At 43.1% G+C, this 18,386-nt stretch overlaps 1 protein-coding gene across 2 annotated transcripts in view; it reads right to left on the bottom strand.

Moving 5' to 3' along the window:
• Positions 1–7,765: 7,765 nt before the first annotated feature.
• The window catches only part of LOC139263916 (PC4 and SFRS1-interacting protein-like), a 53,828-nt gene continuing 43,207 nt past the window's right edge, over positions 7,766–18,386 (bottom strand). The window contains exons 15-16 of one of the 2 annotated variants that reach the window (XM_070880010.1): positions 17,120–17,156; positions 8,565–8,628 (exon numbers count right to left, since the gene is read on the bottom strand). In XM_070880010.1, the coding sequence (XP_070736111.1) occupies positions 17,138–17,156 (19 nt within the window). In that variant the 3' untranslated portion in view covers positions 8,565–8,628; positions 17,120–17,137. Of the gene's footprint in view, positions 8,629–17,119; positions 17,157–18,386 lie in introns of both variants that reach the window. The other variant, XM_070880002.1, reaches the window with a different exon arrangement.

Raw genomic sequence — 18,386 nt, 5'->3', positions numbered from 1 at the left:
GTGGTAGTTTTGAGGGATTGGTCTTCATACTCTTTTCCTCAGACGGCCGAAGGCTGCACTGGCGCACTGGAGGCGGTTTTGGATCTTGTCGTCAATGCCTGCTCTTGTTGATGGGAGCCTCCCGAGATAAGGGAAGTGGTCCACATTGTCCAGGGCCGTGTCGTGGATCTTGATGACTGGCGGGCAGTGCTGTGCAGCGAGGACAGACTGGTGGAGGACCTTTGTCTTACAGATGTGTAGCGTAAGGCCCATGCTTTCGTACGCCTCAGTAAATACGTCGACTATGTGGATATAAGCCAATAACACAACTGGCTTTGGCACCAATTGCCAATCTCACCGAGGCTACAGGATATGGGTGGTAATCATTTCTATGCTGGTGCAGTCGGTCGTGTTCCTCTAAAGTTGAGGCAGAGACCTGCTTTTGAGGCGGAGTAATGAGCTTTACTGTGAATCTAACTGCTTTATCTGAGTGGAAAATGATCCATCCCTCAGCACTAATATCTCTCCTCAATGAGCACCGAAATTTTAAAGCTTTTTAAAACGTCTGTTAATTTTAATGTTTCTTTGATGACTAATAAAGGACCGTAATTGGTAGTAAAGTGATCGAGTAAATGTAATTAAAGAACCTATATTCACCACTGAAAAGTAAAACAACTGTGCACACATCTAAATCATCTGCCATTTCCACAGATGACCCAGTGAGCAGAATGCACTACCCCAAAAATAACATTTATTATTGAATAATTAATTGCAACAGATTACTTGTCTGCTCCAACTAGGAAAAGATGCCTCAAAGAGCACAGTACAATCATAGGCTCCTTCAAGGTGTCTTGATGGAAGGGGGAAGAAAGTTACTATATGCCATCGACCTTTTCGAGCACAATAGTTTAATTTAGACTGTTGCGTAGCTTTGTCTTTCTCCCTTTGCGACTGACTGAATTTGAATAAAGCCTTGGAGGATAAATGATGAGCCTGGAGATGTGATTGTATTGCACAACTGGGCTGACCTAGTCCCAATGACAGTTATGGTCTGCCCATGACTCAGATACAGATCGTTTTCCACGGGTTCTTGCCCTGCATTCTTTTTATGCTACATGTTGGATGTAAATAATAATTTGATTGATTATGTAAGCTTTAACTTTTTAAATTGGATTGAATTTCACTGTAACTCCAGTGACGCTGCCATTATCAATTGTGGTGTCATCTCCACGAATACAAAAAATCTTGTTTTTTTTAAACCTTCCATTTAGGTGGTGGTATTCTTCAAACTTTGGAGAAGCGTAGGCAGGTTTTCTGTGGTCTTATACTCTGGTAGCTATAATGCTGGTATCTGAGCTCTGCCTAGTGGCAGAACATGGGTACTATAATACATCCCTTTCCACACAGTATTTTCTGCCTGTATGTATAAGAACATAAGAAATAGGAGCAGTAGGAGGCCATTTTACCCCTCGAGCCTGCTCCGCCATTTAATAAGGTCATTGGCTGATCTGATCATGGACTCAGCTCCACATCCCTGCCCTCTCCCCATAACCTTTTATTCCCTTATCGCTCAAGAATCTGTCTTATCACTGCCTTAAATATATTCAATGACCCAGCCTCCACGGCTCTCTGGGGCAGAGAATTCCACAGATTTACAACCCTCATCTCAGTTTAAAATGGGCAGCTTCTTATTCTAATATGCTCCCTAGTTTTAGTTTCCCCTGAGTGCAAATATCCTCTCTGCATCCACCTTGTCGAGCCCCCTCATTATCTTATATGTTTCGATAAGATCACACCTCATTCTTCTGAACTCCAATGTGTATAGGCTCAACTTTTCTTCATAAGTCAACCCCCTCATCTCCAGAATCAACCTAGTAAACCGAATGGCCTGCTCCTGCACCTAATTTCTATGTTTCTCTGAACTGTCTCCAATGCAAGTATATCCTTCCTTAAATACGGAGACCAAAACTATGCAGTACTCCAGGTGTTGCCTCATCAATACCCTGTACAGTTGTAGCAGGACTTCTCTGCTTTTATACTCTATCCCCCTTGCAATAAAGGCGAACATTCCATTTGCCTTCCTAATTACTTGCTGTACCTGCGTACTGACTTTTTGTGTTTCATGCACAAGGATTCCCAGGTCCCTCTGTAGTGCAGTACTTTGCAATTTTTCTCCATTTAAATTATAATTTGTTTTTCTGCCAAAGTGGATAACCTCACAATGTTTTCCCACATTATATTCCATCTGCCAAATTTTTGCCCACTCAGTCTGTCTGTCTCCCTTTGCAGATTATTTGTGTCCTCATAATTTGCTTTCCCACCCATCTTTGTATCAGAAAACTTGGCTACATTACACTTGGTCCCTTCATTCAAGTCATTAATATAGATTGTAAATAGTTGAGGTCCCAGCACCGATCCCTGTGGCACCCCACTAGTTATAGTTTGCCAACTGGAAAATGACCCATTTATCCTGACTCTGTTTCCTGTTAGTTAACCAATCCTCTATCCAAGCTAATATATTACCCCCAACCCTGTGAACTTTTATACTTTTATCTTGTGCAGTAACCTTTTATGTGGCGCCTTATTGAATGCCTTCTGGCAATCCAAATACCCCACATCCACTGGTTCCTCCTTATCCACCCTGAGTGTTACATCCTCAAAGAACTCCAGCAAATTTGTCAAACACAATTTCCCTTTCATAAAACCACACTGCCTCTGCTTTGTTGAATTTTGCTTTTCCAAATGTCCTGCTACTGCTTCCTTTAATAATGGATTCCAGCATTTTCTCAACGACAGATGTTAGGCTAACTGGTCTATAGTTTCCTGCTTTCGGTCTGCCTCCTTTTTTAAATAGGGGTGTTACATTTGCGTTTTTCCAATCTGCTGGGACCTCCCCAGAATCCAGGGAATTTTGGTAGATTACAACCAATGCAGCCACTTTTAGGACCCTAGGATGCAAGCCAGGGGTCTGTCTGCCTTTAGTCTCATTATTTTACTGAGTATTACTACTTTAGTGATAGTTCTTCCCTATCTATAGCCCCTTGATTATCCACTATTGGGATGTTTTTAGTGTCTTCTACCATGTAATGTAATTTATTCACTAAATGTTAACCATGTTCTTGTGTCTGCATTTTCATTTGAAAGCACTAATTTGAATGTCTTAACACCAAAATGTATGGCATTTGCAGACTGGACGCAGTGGTGGAGTGCTTATGTCACTGGAGTAGTAATGCAGAGGTATGAGCTAAGAATCTAGAGTGCTAACTCTTTTCACAGTTCCTTAGATAATGAATCAATCCTTGCCTGGATTCAAGACCTCAACAACATCCAGGCTTGGGCTGATAAGTGGCAAGTAACATTTGGGCTGTGCAGTGAGTATTTCCAACAAGAGAGTCTCTAACTTCCACCGCATGACATTCTGTGGCATAACCATTGCTAAATCCCTCACCACCAACATGCTAAGGGTTGTCATTGACCAGAAACTCAACTGGACCAGCCACATTAATGCCAAGATTACTAGAGTGGGTCAGAGATTGGGTATTCTGCTGCGAGTGACTCACCACCTGGTTCCTCACAGCGCCTCCACTACCTACAAGGCACAAGTCAGCAGTATGAGCGAATATTCTCTTATATGGATGGGTGCAGCTCGAACATTCAAAATGTTCATCAATGTTCCCTCTAATTTTTTTTTTTGGGGGGGGAGGGGTACGGCCACATGGCTCCTTTAACAGTCTGTGGTCCATTCAAAATTCCACTCGTGCGGTTTTTCCATTTAAAAGCCGGTGTGGCAGCTATGTGGAACCTTCAGAGAACAGCAGGGCCCGCAGCTTAAAGGGAACATTGCTCGACACCATTCTGGACAAAGCAGTCCACTTGATTAACAGCCCACTCTCCACCTCAAACATCCACTCTCCCCACCACTGCTCCACTGTGGCTGCTGTGTGTAGTATCCACATGGTTCCTTCGGCAACATCTCTCAAACCTGCGACCTCCACCATCTAGAAGGGTAAGGACAGTAGGAACACCATTCCCTCCAAGTCATACGCAGTCGCGATCTGGACATGTACCACAGTTCCATCATCATTGGGTCAAAATCATGGAACTGTCCACGTGACAGCATTATGGAAGTATCTTTGCCACATGGACTGCAGCAGTTCAAGAGAATGCTCATATCCATTTTCTCAAGGGTAATAAATGCTAGTGCTGCCCATATCCAAAAAATATTTTTTTAAATCCAATGCCAAATTACACAATATAGTGCAATAATGCTGAAGGCAGTTATTGCACATGTTTAGTTTTAATTTAGACCAACTGTTTTGTCATCTTCAGAGTAACCCAGCACAATGCAGCAGTTAGCAAAAGTTAAGGATTTTCATGTAAAACACTTTTTAAATAGTAAAAGTACACAAGGTCACTTAACAAGTTTGTGTGTAATTAGGAGTGTTCTCTATTAAGTTTTGTGTAGTTGGGTTTAAATGATGTTTACAGGTGAATGTGTAATTATAGATGCAGCAGTTTCTGGATCAGAAGATATAAATCAAATTCTTACTTGACACCTCTGGACAGTAACTTTTTAAAAATGCTTTCTTGGGATGTGAGCATCACTGACTAGGCCAGCATTTATTGCCCTTTCCTAGTTGCTCTGAGAGTGATACAATTGCATAGCTTGCTAAGCGATTTCAGAGGGCAGAGGTCAACCACATTGGTGTGGGACTGGAGTCACATATCGGCCAGACTGGGTAAGGACAGCGAGTTTCCTTTCTTAAATCACACTAGTTAATTAAGGAATTTAGGTTCATAAGAAATAGGAACAGGAGTAGGCCATATGGCCCCTCGAGCCTGCTCCGCCATTCAATAAGATCATTGCTGATCTGATCATGGACTCAACTCCACTTCCCTGCCCGCTCCCCATAACCCCTTATCGTTTAAGAAACTGTCTATTTCTGTCTTAAATTTATTCAATGTCCCAGCTTCCAGAGCTCTGAGGCAGCAAATTACATAGATTTACAACCCTCGAGAAATTTCTCCTCGTCTCTGTTTTAAATGGGCAGCCTCTTATTCTAAGATCATGCCCTCTGGTTCTAGTCTCCCCCATCAGTGGAAACATCCTCTCTGCATTCACCTTGTCAAGCCCCCTCGTTATCTTATACGTTTCACCAGCCTGATTCCTGGGATGGGGGTGGGGGGGCTTGTCCCACAAGGTGAGATTACTAGGCCCATATTCCCTAGAATTTAGAAGAATGAAAGGTGATCTCATTGAAATATATTAAATTCTTACAGGGCTTGACTGGGTAGATACAGGGAGGATTTGTCCCCTGGTTGGAGAGTCTGGAACCAGGGGTCACAGTCTCAGAATAAGGGGTTGGCCATTCAGGAATGAGATGAGAAATTTCTTCACTGAGGGTGGTGAATGTTTGGAATTCTCTACCTGAGAGAGCTGTGGAGGTTCAGTCGTTGAGTATATTCAAGAAAGAGATTTTAGATATTAAGGGAATCAAGGGATATGGGAGCAAAGTGGAGTTGAGGTAGATGATCAGCCATGATCTTGGTGAACAGCAGAGCAGGCTCAAAGGGCCAAATGACTCACTTCTGCTCCTATTTCTTATGAACCAGTTGGGGTTTTACAACAATCTGACAGCTTCATGGTCACTTTTCTTGTAAACTGAATTCAAATAATATCTTCTCATGGGATTTGTAGTCTCTTTCTCTGGATTATTAATCCAGGCCTCTGAATGAGCCCAGTAAAAACCACTACACTTTTGTCCCTGGGGAGAGATAATTAAAGGTGCTTTTAATTTTCCTTGGTCCTAGAAGAAGAAACCTATGAAATATCTCATTTACTACAATAGAAACAGAAAATTGAGCAGCACAGGGGGCATTTTGAATTCATTATGCCTCGTCTCATCACTTTTGCCATTTAACCATCTCCTGTTATCCATTTAATAGGTACATTACAGGTTATTCTATTTTATTTTCTTGTATGCATGTTTTTCCTGCCCTTCCTTGTTCTTTTAAATGCTGTTCACTTTTATAAAACACTCCTTCGGCCCAGTTGGAGTATTGTGTCTAATTCTGGGTACCTCCACTTAGGAAGTACAATGAAGGCTTTGGAGGGCACAGGAGATTTGCTAGAATGGTTCCAGGATAAGGGATTAGTTGTTATGTGAATTAAAAAAAACTTGCATTTATATAGCGTCTTTCATTACCACCAGTCGTCCCAAAGCACTTTACAGCCAATGAAGTACTTTTTGAAGTGTAGTCACTGCTGTAATTTAGAAAACGCAGCAGTCAATTTGCACACAGCAGCAATGTGATAATGACCAGATAATTTGTTTTAGTGAAGTTGATTGAGGGATAAATATTGGCCAAGACACACGGGATAACTCCCCTGCTCTTCAAATTAGTTCCATGGGATCTTTTACGTCCACCTCAGATGGTGGACGGGACCTGTTTTACAGCTCATCTGAAAGACGGTTCCTCCAACAATGCAGCACTCCCTCAGCACTGCACTGGTGTGTCAGCTTAGATTTCTTTGTGCTCAAGTCTCTGGAATATCACTTGAACCAACAACCTTGGTGACTCAGGAGAGGGTGCTACCAACTGAGCCATGGCTGACATTTAATAGACTGGAGAAGCTGGGGCTGTTTTCTTTTGAGCAGAGATGAATAAGAGGAGATTTGATTGAGGTGTTTTAAATTATGAAACTGTTTCCAATGCCTGAAGGGTCAATAATGAGGAGGCAGATTTAAGGTGATTGGCGAAAGCACCAGAGGTGTCATGAGGAAAATCTTTTATGCAACAAGTGGTCAGGATTTGCAATGCACTGCCTGCTCGGGTGGTGGATACTGGCCTTAAGGGGAATTGGATAAATACTTGGAAGGAGAAAAAAAAAGTTGCAAGGATATGGGGAAAGAGTGAGGAGTGGAACTAATGCTCCTTCATCTTGATGCATGTGCTGTTATAACCTTGCTTTATCTTGTTCTTTTACCTAATTGCTTGCCTTCTTCTGGACCTTCCCTTTCCACTAGCATCAAGGGGGTTTGGTCTAAAAATGTGGTTTTACATCCAAATTGCTTAGCCATGTCGCAAATGTACACTCCACAGCTGGATTGACAAACATAATTTATAATGGTTAAGTAACTCATTGGTTGCTTGAGAAATGTTAAAGGATCGTTAGTACAGTTGCATGACAATTGGTCAATTTTGTGCCATTCCCATTCAAAACAAATCACATATACCCAAAATACGTCAGCAGCTAACCAACCCACCTGATCTTTTAAGTGATGAGAGAGCCATAAAATACACATCACAGTGCCCACAATACAAATAAGCATTAAGTGGCAGCACTTTGGGCCAATAGCTCAGTAAGTCTGGCAGGTTGAGAGCGGCTAAGACAACTCCAGATCAGATCAAGAGATCTCCTCCCCTGGAAGAATATGTAAGATTCCAAATAAAATTCCACGGCCCAAACAATAATGGCTATTAATACAAGTGAAAGATCAATAATGATTATCAACATTCAGCTCATCTTCAACTAACATTTTCCAGCATGTCTGTGCTGCTACTTTACACTGCAATATTTTCCAGCTCACACTAGGCCCCCAACCTATCTGCAGGCATTTATTAGAGTACTGTATGGTGCCGTTTATTCAGCGAGGAAAGCTTTCAGTAGAGTTAGTTCGTCATACTGGTTGCACCAATCAATTTTGTGCTGCTCTTTTATTTTAAAAAAACTACCAGTGTGAATGTACCTATTTTTTAAATTCAAGAGGGATTGATCACGGTGTTAACAAAGCAAACATTTATTCTGGTGCAAGTTTACAGCAAAGTTTAAGGCCTAAACCCCTCCCCGACGGACAAAGCAAAATGCAACACATCAGAAGTGGAAACATTTAGTATTACAAAGACAGTCTAGTATAAAAAAAATAAAAAGCAATTCAGAGCTCAGTTTACGATAACAATTCGATAAACGTCTTCACATAGAACCGTTACAGGCTGTTATATAAAAAAAAACTACATTGTAAAGCAAAAATGTAGTGATATTTACTAGAACAAAGCAAAAAGTATAAAAATGATTTTCCTAATAAAAATGCATGAAGGTTTCTTTATACTACCTGCAATTCCAACATGCAGGAAGAAAATTAGTTTTGATTATTTGGCGTTAAAGCAGATTTGGCCTCAACGATTAACAGGAAAAAAGATACACCATAACATAAAAACACCATTGAATTACTATACACATCCAAAAAAAAAGGGACACCATCACCCTCAAATTGTTATATAAAACAAAGGGGGGAAAAGAAACCAAATAAAAAATGTACACCTAGACTTCGGCAGTTCTACGTAGTAACACTAGCTTGTGGCTATTTGCTGCTATGCTTTTTACTGGGGGTTTTAAACTGATATCCAGTGCTAAATAGCAAGTTGCCTACAAATCAGAACAGTTACAAAATACAGAAACAAAAAGCACCCCCCCCCCCCCCCCCCCAAAAAAAAATCCTGTGCTAGGTGCTACATTTTCAATTTGGTGACGATACGCAGGTTGGTGCTGCTCAGCTTTCAGAAGCCAGTCCTGTCACCATGTGACCAGCCTCAGTATTGGCTGACGGTTGTTTGACCAACTGCGATGCATCGGATTGATGCGGTTCACTGAAGTAAAGAGAAAGAAAAATTGTTACACAATCTCATTTTGTTCCTTTAAAATTAACATTCACATCAACTTGAAGAAAATACACCATTGTTATTTCCTGAAGGAAAAAAAAAAGTCTTCCAATGGCTGAATTGGTGGAGACATCATCAACTGAAGTGCCACAGAGCGACAAAGAACAGTAGGGTTCCAGGGTTCGATTCCTGGTCTGTGCTGAGTCACCATACCACTGGGTTAAAGAGGGGAAAACCAGCATTCCCACTCAGTTGCTATCCAGTGATTGCCCCTCTCCCACCCCTCCTTCAGTGGATTTCAAGCAGTGATAGAATCTGGCCCAGCCATTTAATTCCTTATACTCTGCACTCACTGGTCATTTTGCTCACTGAACTGCACCATCAGGTTTTTGGCCAAACCTCAGACAGAGAATGGCCACTTGGCTGAGGTACTGGGAGCAACCACAGCCCATGGAACCAAATCACAGCCTTCTGGCGGAGAGAAACAAATATCAAGGAAAGGGAGGGGGGTGCTTGCAGGGAAAGCATGCACAGTAATAAGTGTAAATATTTGTAATGACATTGGAATCACCTACAGTGAATATAGAAGTGTGAAGGGTGCTTTTCCTGAGAGAGTAAAAGTTCCAACCTAATTGGAATGCATTAAACAGTGAGACCGAACAATTCAATTAATAAGACTTCAGAAATCTTCCCGAAGCCACAAGGGGAAAGTCGTGTTTCTGGAGGAACAATGGGCCCAAGTTTGAACTGTTCATTAGAATGGCGCACCTCCGAGCATTGCGTCTATTTTTTGAATTAAAAGTGCGCCTAAAAAAAGTACCTCGCTATTCTGAACTGTCTGTAGGCCTCCATTCCAGTTGGCACAGTGCAGCTTGAGCTATCGACGTGCTGTGTCTACACAGCCAGCATGGGGGTGGGGTAGGGTCCAGCGTGTCTGAGTGCCGGCAGCATTGCGCATTGGAGCGTGCACGCATGTGCAATGGCACAGAAACATTGGCACTCATCTTTAAAGGGAAAGGCTGCAAATTGATTTTTGGATGCGTGGAGTAGTGAAAAGCCTTCGGATTCATTTTTTGTGCCTGAAGGAGTGCTGTTAGCAGGACATAGAAACATAGAAAATAGGTGCAGGAGTAGGCCATTCGGCCCTTCGAGCCTGCACCGCCATTCAATGAGTTCATGGCTGAACATGCAACTTCAGGAACCCATTCCTGCTTTCTCGCCATACCCCTTGATCCCCCGAGTAGTAAGGACTACATCTAACTCCTTTTTGAATATATTTAGTGAATTGGCCTCAACAACTTCGTGTGGTAGAGAATTCCACAGGTTCACCACTCTGGGTGAAGAAGTTTCTCCTCATCTCGGTCGTAAATGGCTTACCCTTTATCCTTAGACTGTGACCCCTGACTCTGGACTTCCCCAACATTGGGAACATTATTCCTGCATCTAATCTGTCTAAACCCGTCAGAATTTTGAACATTTCTATGAGATCCCCTCTTACTCTTCTGAACTCCAGTGAATACAAGCACAGTTGCTCCAGTCTTTCTTGATATGTCAGTCCCGCCATCCCGGGAATCAGTCTGGTGAACCTTCGCTGCACTCCCTCAATACCAAGAATGTCCTTCCTCAAGTTAGGAGACCAAAACTGTACACAATACTCCAGGTGTGACCTCACCAAGGCCCTGTACAACTGTAGGAACACCTCCCTGACCCTGTACTCAAATCCCCTCGCAATGAAGGCGAACATGCCATTTGCTTTCTTAACCGCCTGCTGCACCTGCATGCCAACCTTCAATGACTGATGTACCATGACACCCAGGTCTCGTTGCACCTCCCCTTTTCCTAATCTGTCACCATTCAGATAATAGTTTGTCTCTGTTTTTACCACCAAAGTGGATAACCTCACATTTATCCACATTATACTTCATCTGCCATACATTTGCCCACTCACCTAACCTATCCAAGTCACTCTGCAGCCTCCTCGCAGCTCACACTGTCACCCAACTTAGTGTCATCCGCAAATTTGGAGATACTACATTTAATCCCCTCGTCTAAATCATTAACGTACAATGTAAACAGCTGGGGCCCCAGCACAGAACCTTGCAGTACCCCACTAGTCACTGCCTGCCATTCTGAAAAGTCCCCATTTACTCCTCTTTGCTTCCTGTCTGACAACCAGTTCTCAATCCATGTCAGCACACTACCCCCAATCCCATGTGCTTTAACTTTGCACATTAATCTCTTGTGTGGGACCTTGTAAAAAGCCTTCTGAAAGTCCAAATATACCACATCAACTGGTTCTCCCTTGTCCACTCTACTGGAAACATCCTCAAAAAATTCCAGAAGATGTGTCAAGCATGATTTCCCTTTCATAAATCCATGCTGACTTGGACCTATCATGTCACCTCTTTCCAAATGCGCTGCTATGACATCCTTAATAATTGATTCCATCATTTTACCCACTACTGAGGTCAGGCTGACTGGTCTATAATTCCCAGTTTTCTCTCTCCCTCCTTTTTTAAAAAAAAAAGTGGGGTTACATTGGCTACCCTCCACTCGATAGGAACTGATCCAGAGTCTATGGAATGTTGGAAAATGACTGTCAATGCATCAGTTATTTCCAAGGCCACCTCCTTAAGTACTCTGGGATGCAGTCCATCAGGCCCTGGGGATTTATCGGCCTTCAATCCCATCAATTTCCCCAACACAATTTCCCGACTAATAAGGATTTCCCTCAGTTCCTCCTCCTTACTAGACCCTCCGACCCCTTTTATATCCGGAAGGTTGTTTGTGTCCTCCTTAGTGAATACCGAACCAAAGTACTTGATCAATTGGTCTGCCATTTCTTTGTTCCCAGTTATGACTTCCCCTGATTCTGACTGCAGGGGACCTACGTTTGTCTTTACTAACCTTTTTCTCTTTACATATCTATAGAAACTTTTGCAGTCCGTCTTAATGTTCCCTTCCAGCTTTTTCTCGTACTCTATTTTCCCTGCCCTAACAAACCCTTTTGTCCTCCTCTGCTGAGTTCTAAATTTCTCCCAGTCCCCAGGTTCACTGCTATTCCTGGCCAATTTGTGTGCCACTTCCTTGGCTTTAATACTATCCCCGATTTCCCTTGATAGCCACGGTTGAGCCACCTTCCCTTTTTTATTTTTACGCCAGACAGGGATGTACAATTGTTGTAGTTCATCCATGTGGTCTCTAAATGTCTGCCATTGCCCATCCACTGTCAACTCCTTAAGTATCATTCGCCAATCTATCCTGGCCAATTCACACCTCATACCTTCAAAGTTACCCTTCTTTAAGTTCTGGACCATGGTCTCTGAATTAACTGTTTCATTCTCCATCCTAATGTAGAATTCCACCATATTATGGTCATTCTTCACCAAGGGGCCTCGCACAACGAGATTGCTAATTAATCCTCTCTCATTACACAACACCCAGTCTAAGATGGCTTCCCCCCCCCAGTTGGTTCCTCGACATATTGGTCTAGAAAACCATCCCTTATGCACTCCAGGAAATCCTCCTCCGCCGTATTGCTTCCAGTTTGGTTAGCCCAATCTATATCATATTAAAGTCACCCATGATAACTGCTGCACCTTTATTGCATGCACCCCTAATTTCCTGTTTGATGCCCTCCCCAACATCACTACTACTGTTTGGAGGTCTGTACACAACTCCCACTAATGTTTTTTGCCCTTTGGTGTTCTGCAGCTCTACCCATAGATTCCACATCATCCAAGCTAATGTCCTTCCTAACTATTGCATTAATCTCCTCTTTAACCAGCAATGCTACCCCACCTCCTTTTCCTTTTATTCTATCCTTCCTGAATGTTGAATACCCATGGATGTTGAGTTCCCAGCCCTGATCATCCTGGAGCCACGACTCTAATCCCAATCACATCATATCCATTAATATCTATTTGCACAGTTAATTCATCCACCTTATTACGGATACTCCTTGCATTAAGACACAAAGCCTTCAGGCTTGTTTTTTTTAAACACCCCTTGTCCTTTTCGAATTATGATGTAGTGTGGCCCTTTTTGTTTCTTGCTTTTGTTTACACGGCCTTCCACTATTGCTTTTTATCTTTCTACCATCTGTTTCTGACTCCATATTACTTCGCCCTATCTCGCTGCATAGGTTCCCATATTAGTTTAAACACTCCCGAACTGCATTAGCAAATGTTATCCCCAGGATATCAGTTCCAGTCCTGCCCAAGTGCAGACCGTCCCTTTTGTACAGGTCCCACTTCCCCCAGAACTGGTTCCAATGTCCCAGGAATTTGAATCCCTCCCTCTGTACCACTGCTCAAGCCACGTATTTATTCTAACTATCCTGCTCCCTCTACTCTGATTAGCACGTGGCACTGGTAGCAATCCAGAGATTACTACCTTTGAGGTCCTACTTTTTAATTTAACTCCTAGCTCCCTAAATTCAGCTTGAAGGACGGTGGAGGAAATCAGCTGCTGGAATCAGGGAGTGCTCGGTGTTGCTGCTAAACTTCCAGAAGGAATACTGCATAGGTACATGTAAAGTAAGGACTGTGTGTTTTGAAAAATCAGTGTCAATTCAATATAGCAATGCAACCACATGCAACAAGAACAAAGAATTTCTTGCATGACGAAGTGGAGATACTAGTTAATGTCATTGAGAAGAGATGGCAGGAGCTGTACACCAGCAACAGAGGTCACACAAATGTGGCACCCAAAGAATAGAAGAAACGCTGGAACCTAGTTGCAGAAGATTACTGCGCATTGGTGCATACCACAAGATCTGGAAGCCAGTATAAAAAGAAATGGCACGACCTTGGTCTCAAGTAGTTAGTGCAAGTAATATTTTCATTTTTCAATGGAATTACAATTGTCAATGTGACCATCTGTATATGTCCCACCCTGCAGAAAGACACCCTCTCTAAAAAGTTCTATTTTAATCTTTGCAGAAGAAATTGTCCCACAACAAAAGGGAAAGAACTCGAACAGGATGGCCGCAAAATCTGTACCCACTGACACCCTTGGAAGAGGGGGTCGCTGCTTTGATGAGTAGTCCCTAGAGAAAAACCAATCAGTACCGCACAAGTTGGGCCCACATGCGAGGGAGAGGGCAAGTCCTGCAAATGCATCGTGGCCCTTCAAATCAACCTGCTGCCTGGCCTGCTACGTGGGAGACTACTCATGCCACCCATCCTGCCCCCTCCTGTGCTGCTAACCATTTAATTGTTCTGTTATATTTTGCAGAACATGATGCCAATCCTGAATATCTTGATGCCGAGGAAGATTCAGATGTGGACGATCCAGACCAAGGCTGGGATGCTGGGCTCATTGGTATGTGTTCAGGGGATAATGTTGATGTAATGTGGACTGATCCATATTACAGGACCTCAGTCTGCCAAACACTTGCATTGGTTCTGGTTCGACATTCCGTGGTTTCGGCAGCTCCTCATCCTTCCGTAGTGCTTTAAGTTCTGATGTGACATTCCTTGGTTTCACACCTTCCGAGGCTGCGTGTGCCAGTGGTGGTGGTGGTGGAATGCAGCTTGAAACACCCAGTGCCCCAATGTCCCAGCCTGCGCCTCTCACCGTAGGGATGCCACTTGAAACACCCAGGGCCCCACCGTACCAGCCTGCGCCTCCCACTGGAGGGGTGCAGTGAGGCAGACCCATGCCGAGGGGGAAGGACAATCCCACCACACTCTCCTGAGATGCAGTGTTCAACAGATGTGGTTGAGGTTGTGGCATTGGGTGTGGAGCCCAATGACCTTACCCGATCACTCGTGCAGACCGTTAGTCCCGTTACCTCATCACCCACCGCACCGTCAGGAGAAATAGCAGTAATGGCACAGGAAATGAAGGAGGGAATGTCAGAGGGAGTGCAAGTGATAGCACAGGCGCTCATGGAGGTAGCTGCTGCAATAAGGGTACAAAGCCCGGCCAATCAAATGCCACCCCCATAAAGAAGTGCACATTCACCAAGATGTAGATGAGAGATGGGTGAAGCCTTTCTTTGCTGCCGTTGGTTTGTGTTTTTGAAATTTCTGATGTTAGTTTTTAAATTGAAATTGTTTCGTAAGTTTTGTAACTTTACAACTTTATAAGTGATCTTAGGGTTTAAATGATCTGGAGTGTAAATATTCTCACATTTTGTATGTTATTTAAATTTACAGATATAAAGTGATCTTAAAGTTTAAGTGATCTTATTTATAGTGCAAGTTTTTTCACATTGAAATTGTTTAAGTTTTGTTACTTTACAAGTTTATAAGTGATCTTAAAGAGTCATATTAAAGTAAAGTTTGATACAAGAATTATTTTATTACACTAAAAAGTGAAGTACATTGTAAACTTTTCAGTAAAATATATTTTACATTAAAACTGAATCATGTTCCAGTAACACAAATCAACATTTAGGAACAGATGCAAAAAATAAACATGTCCATGCGGAACAGTTGTCGCTGAGCCCTCGGGCATCACTAAAACATTCACAGATGAGCTGTTGGCGCAAGGTTCGAGCAATCGTTAACGGAGCACGATGGGCCACCCTCCTCAGAAGTCGTGCTCTGGCCTCAGGCACTTGCATGGTTTCCTGATCATCGTCATCATCCAAATCAGTATCATCAGGCATTCTCACCGCAGCTGGCTCCTCTTGTTCCACTATCAGCTGCTGCTTCCTCATGATGGCTAAGTTATGCAGCATGCAGCACACAATAGTGAACTGACCAACAATCTCTGGGGAATATTGCAAGTGGCCTCCGGAATGGTCCAGGCGTCGGAAACACTGTTTCAAGATGCCCATGATCCTCTCTATGATGCTGTGTGTCGTAATGTGCGCCATGTTGTATTAATGGTCAGCTTCGGTCCGTGTTACGCGTAGGGGTGTCAAGAGCCACGTGGCGATGCCGTACCCTTGGTCTCCTGATAGCCAGCTCTGCCCTTCTGGCTGCTGCTCAAACATGTCAGATATAACGCTCTCGCGTAGGATAAACACATCATAGGTGCTGCCAGGGTATCTTGCATCGACTGACATGATGCGCTGCATGTTGTCGTCACACACAAGCTGCCCATTAATGGAGTGGAAGCCTTTTCTATTCTTGAACTGCTCGGGATTCTCCACAGGTGCTCGAAAGGCGATGTGGGTGCAATCAATGTAGCCCTGTACCTTTGGGAAGCCAGCAATCCTTGAGAACTCCACAGCCCTGTCATGCATTGCTTGGGTGGTCACTGGGAACTTGATAAAAAGTCATTCCTCCATGCATACAGAGCAGCCGGGACCTGGCGAATGGAGACATGTATTGCACGTTGAGAGATGGCGCACACATCTCCAGTTGTAGCTTGAAACGATCCAGAGGCATAAAAGGAAAGTGCAGCTGTAACCTTCACTTCAACAGATAAAGCAGCGCACCTTCTGGATCTTGCCTGTAAATCTGGTCTCAGCAGTTCACAGATCTCAAGGACAACTCCTCTGCGGAAACGCAATCGCTTGACACAATCAGCCTCACTCAGGTCCAGGTACGAACTCCTGACTCGGAATTGCCGAGGTGGGTAAGGCCTCCTGTCCAGCAGCCTATGGGCTATGATGTTCCTGATGCGATGAGCTCTAATCAATTCTCTCCAAAGTAGCACTTTGATGCAGAACCATTACAAAATCCGTGGTGTTGATAATGCAGCACCCATACTTGAAATACAACTTAATTTCAAAAGTTCAATGATGGAAAATGGCAGCACACCACTTCGCCTCCTCCCTCTACACAAGGTACATGGACCATACCCAAAGGACTTTTGATTTCTCCCCCTCCTCCCTACAGCGAAGTCACTTCTCATCCCCTAGCCCCTGGCCCCTGGCCGAACGGCCCGAAGATATGCTGCTGCGTGAACGACTTCCAGCCCCTGGCCGAACGGATAGTAGGTGAGGTAGAGACTTTTATTTTTTTATTGATTGATTTTTAATTTTTAATTTATTGATTCATTGATGATGGTTCTTTATTTTTAAAAGTGAAGGTGTTTAGTGCTTGCCGCCCCCCCCCCCAATCATCTCTGGCTAGCTGTGTTGATTTCTTAACTCTACACAAGGTTTTTCCTGGCGTACAAAAGTGGATACTTACTCCATTCTAATTTAGTTTGGAGTAACTTTTCGCAGTTCAAACTTCCAAAACAGGCACAAGTGGCTGGATACGCCACCTTTTGAAAAAAAAGCTGAACTAAAACGAAACTAAACTAATTCACTAGAACTGGAGCAAACTAAATGTGGAGAATTGCAATTTCTAGGCTACTCCAAAAAATAGTTGCTCCAAAAAAATAGGAGCAAATCCAGTTGAAACTTGGGCCTAAAGCCACTAATATAAATTGGATAGTGACCTTTGAGAATTTAACAAGCTAAAGATTACAAAGGCATAGCATTCTTCATAAAAATAAGCCCCACTTCCATTATGTATCAATACATTTCATGTTATAGATGGCAAAGCATGCATAAGAAAAATAAACAAACCAGAAAATGCTGGAAATCTCAGCGGATCAGGCAGCATCTGTGGAGAGAAAGTAGAGTTTACTCGGTTTCTCTCTCTACAGATGCTGCCTGACCTGCTGAGATTTCCAGCATTTTCAGTTTTTATTCCTGATTCCAGCGTCTGCAGGATTTTGCTCTTGTATAAGAAAATGAAGTTACCCAGGATTTATCAACGAGTCACTGCAGTTATCTGCGCGAAACATTGTGCTTTTAGTTCAAATGTTCTGGATTCGAACTCAAATGCAGATCGATAGGATACAAGTCTCTCCCAATGACGGCCTCATCTAATGGACACTACACCCAGAGCCCTTTTCATGCCAATTTCTGCAGAGAATTTAAATTCTATACAGGTCTATGTAATTTCTGTGGCATGTTACTAAACGGTCGGTACATGAGGAAAAGTCTTCAGTGACACCAATTCTCAGATTTAAAAAAAACGCAAGTTTGGAGATAATCACTTGAATTACAAACTCCCTAACCCTTTTCACCTCTCTCTCCTTTTAGATGCTCATTAAAACCTACTGCTTTGACCAAGCTTTTACCCACTTAATATCATCTTCTTTGACTTCGTATCAATTTGTTATGTTAAAGGTGCTATATACATACAAGTTGTTGTTAACAGTACCAGACTGGGCTATGAAGCAGAGAGCTTGAGCAGGCTGTCAATCTCCAGCCAACCACAAGGAACAAGCCTCTAAAAGTCAGACAACCATCAACAGAAAGAGTAGGGCTCAGCTCCCTGGGAGGAGCAACAGTTGCAGTATCAGCGGCAGAACTGGAAAACGCATTCAGGTTTTATAGCAAGCTTCTTAGTTAATACAGAAATCGTACACTCTTGTGCCAGCTTCTGTAACATCTGTGTTAATTAAGAGCTTTACTGTGAAAGTCCTCTTCCATGTTTCACCGGATGTTTTTTTTGCAGTGGACGTCATTCTGTGGGTACATAACTAGGGAGTGCCATGAGCCCTAGCTATATGCCACATTGTTCAGCACTGACATCCCTCACGCCTGATTGCTTAGCGCAAAATTTTTTTTTGGCAAAATCTCTTGAAGATGCCCCATTACAGGTTAACCAATTAGTGGCATTTGTGGGCCTCACTATCATGCAGCTCACCCTGCCTGTTTGCCAGCATGACAGTTCAAAGGCAGCTACAAGGTCCCCAGCATGGACCATCCTACAAAGTTGGTAAAGCAACTAACAAAATCAAAATAACCAGGAGCACATTCAAACCCAGGTCCCCATATTGGA

Source organism: Pristiophorus japonicus, chromosome 1, assembly GCF_044704955.1.
Source record: "Pristiophorus japonicus isolate sPriJap1 chromosome 1, sPriJap1.hap1, whole genome shotgun sequence".
Classification (NCBI taxonomy): domain Eukaryota; kingdom Metazoa; phylum Chordata; class Chondrichthyes; family Pristiophoridae; genus Pristiophorus; species Pristiophorus japonicus.
The sequence above is the reverse complement of the archived record's forward strand: the minus strand, read 5'-3'. Positions and strand labels throughout refer to the sequence as shown.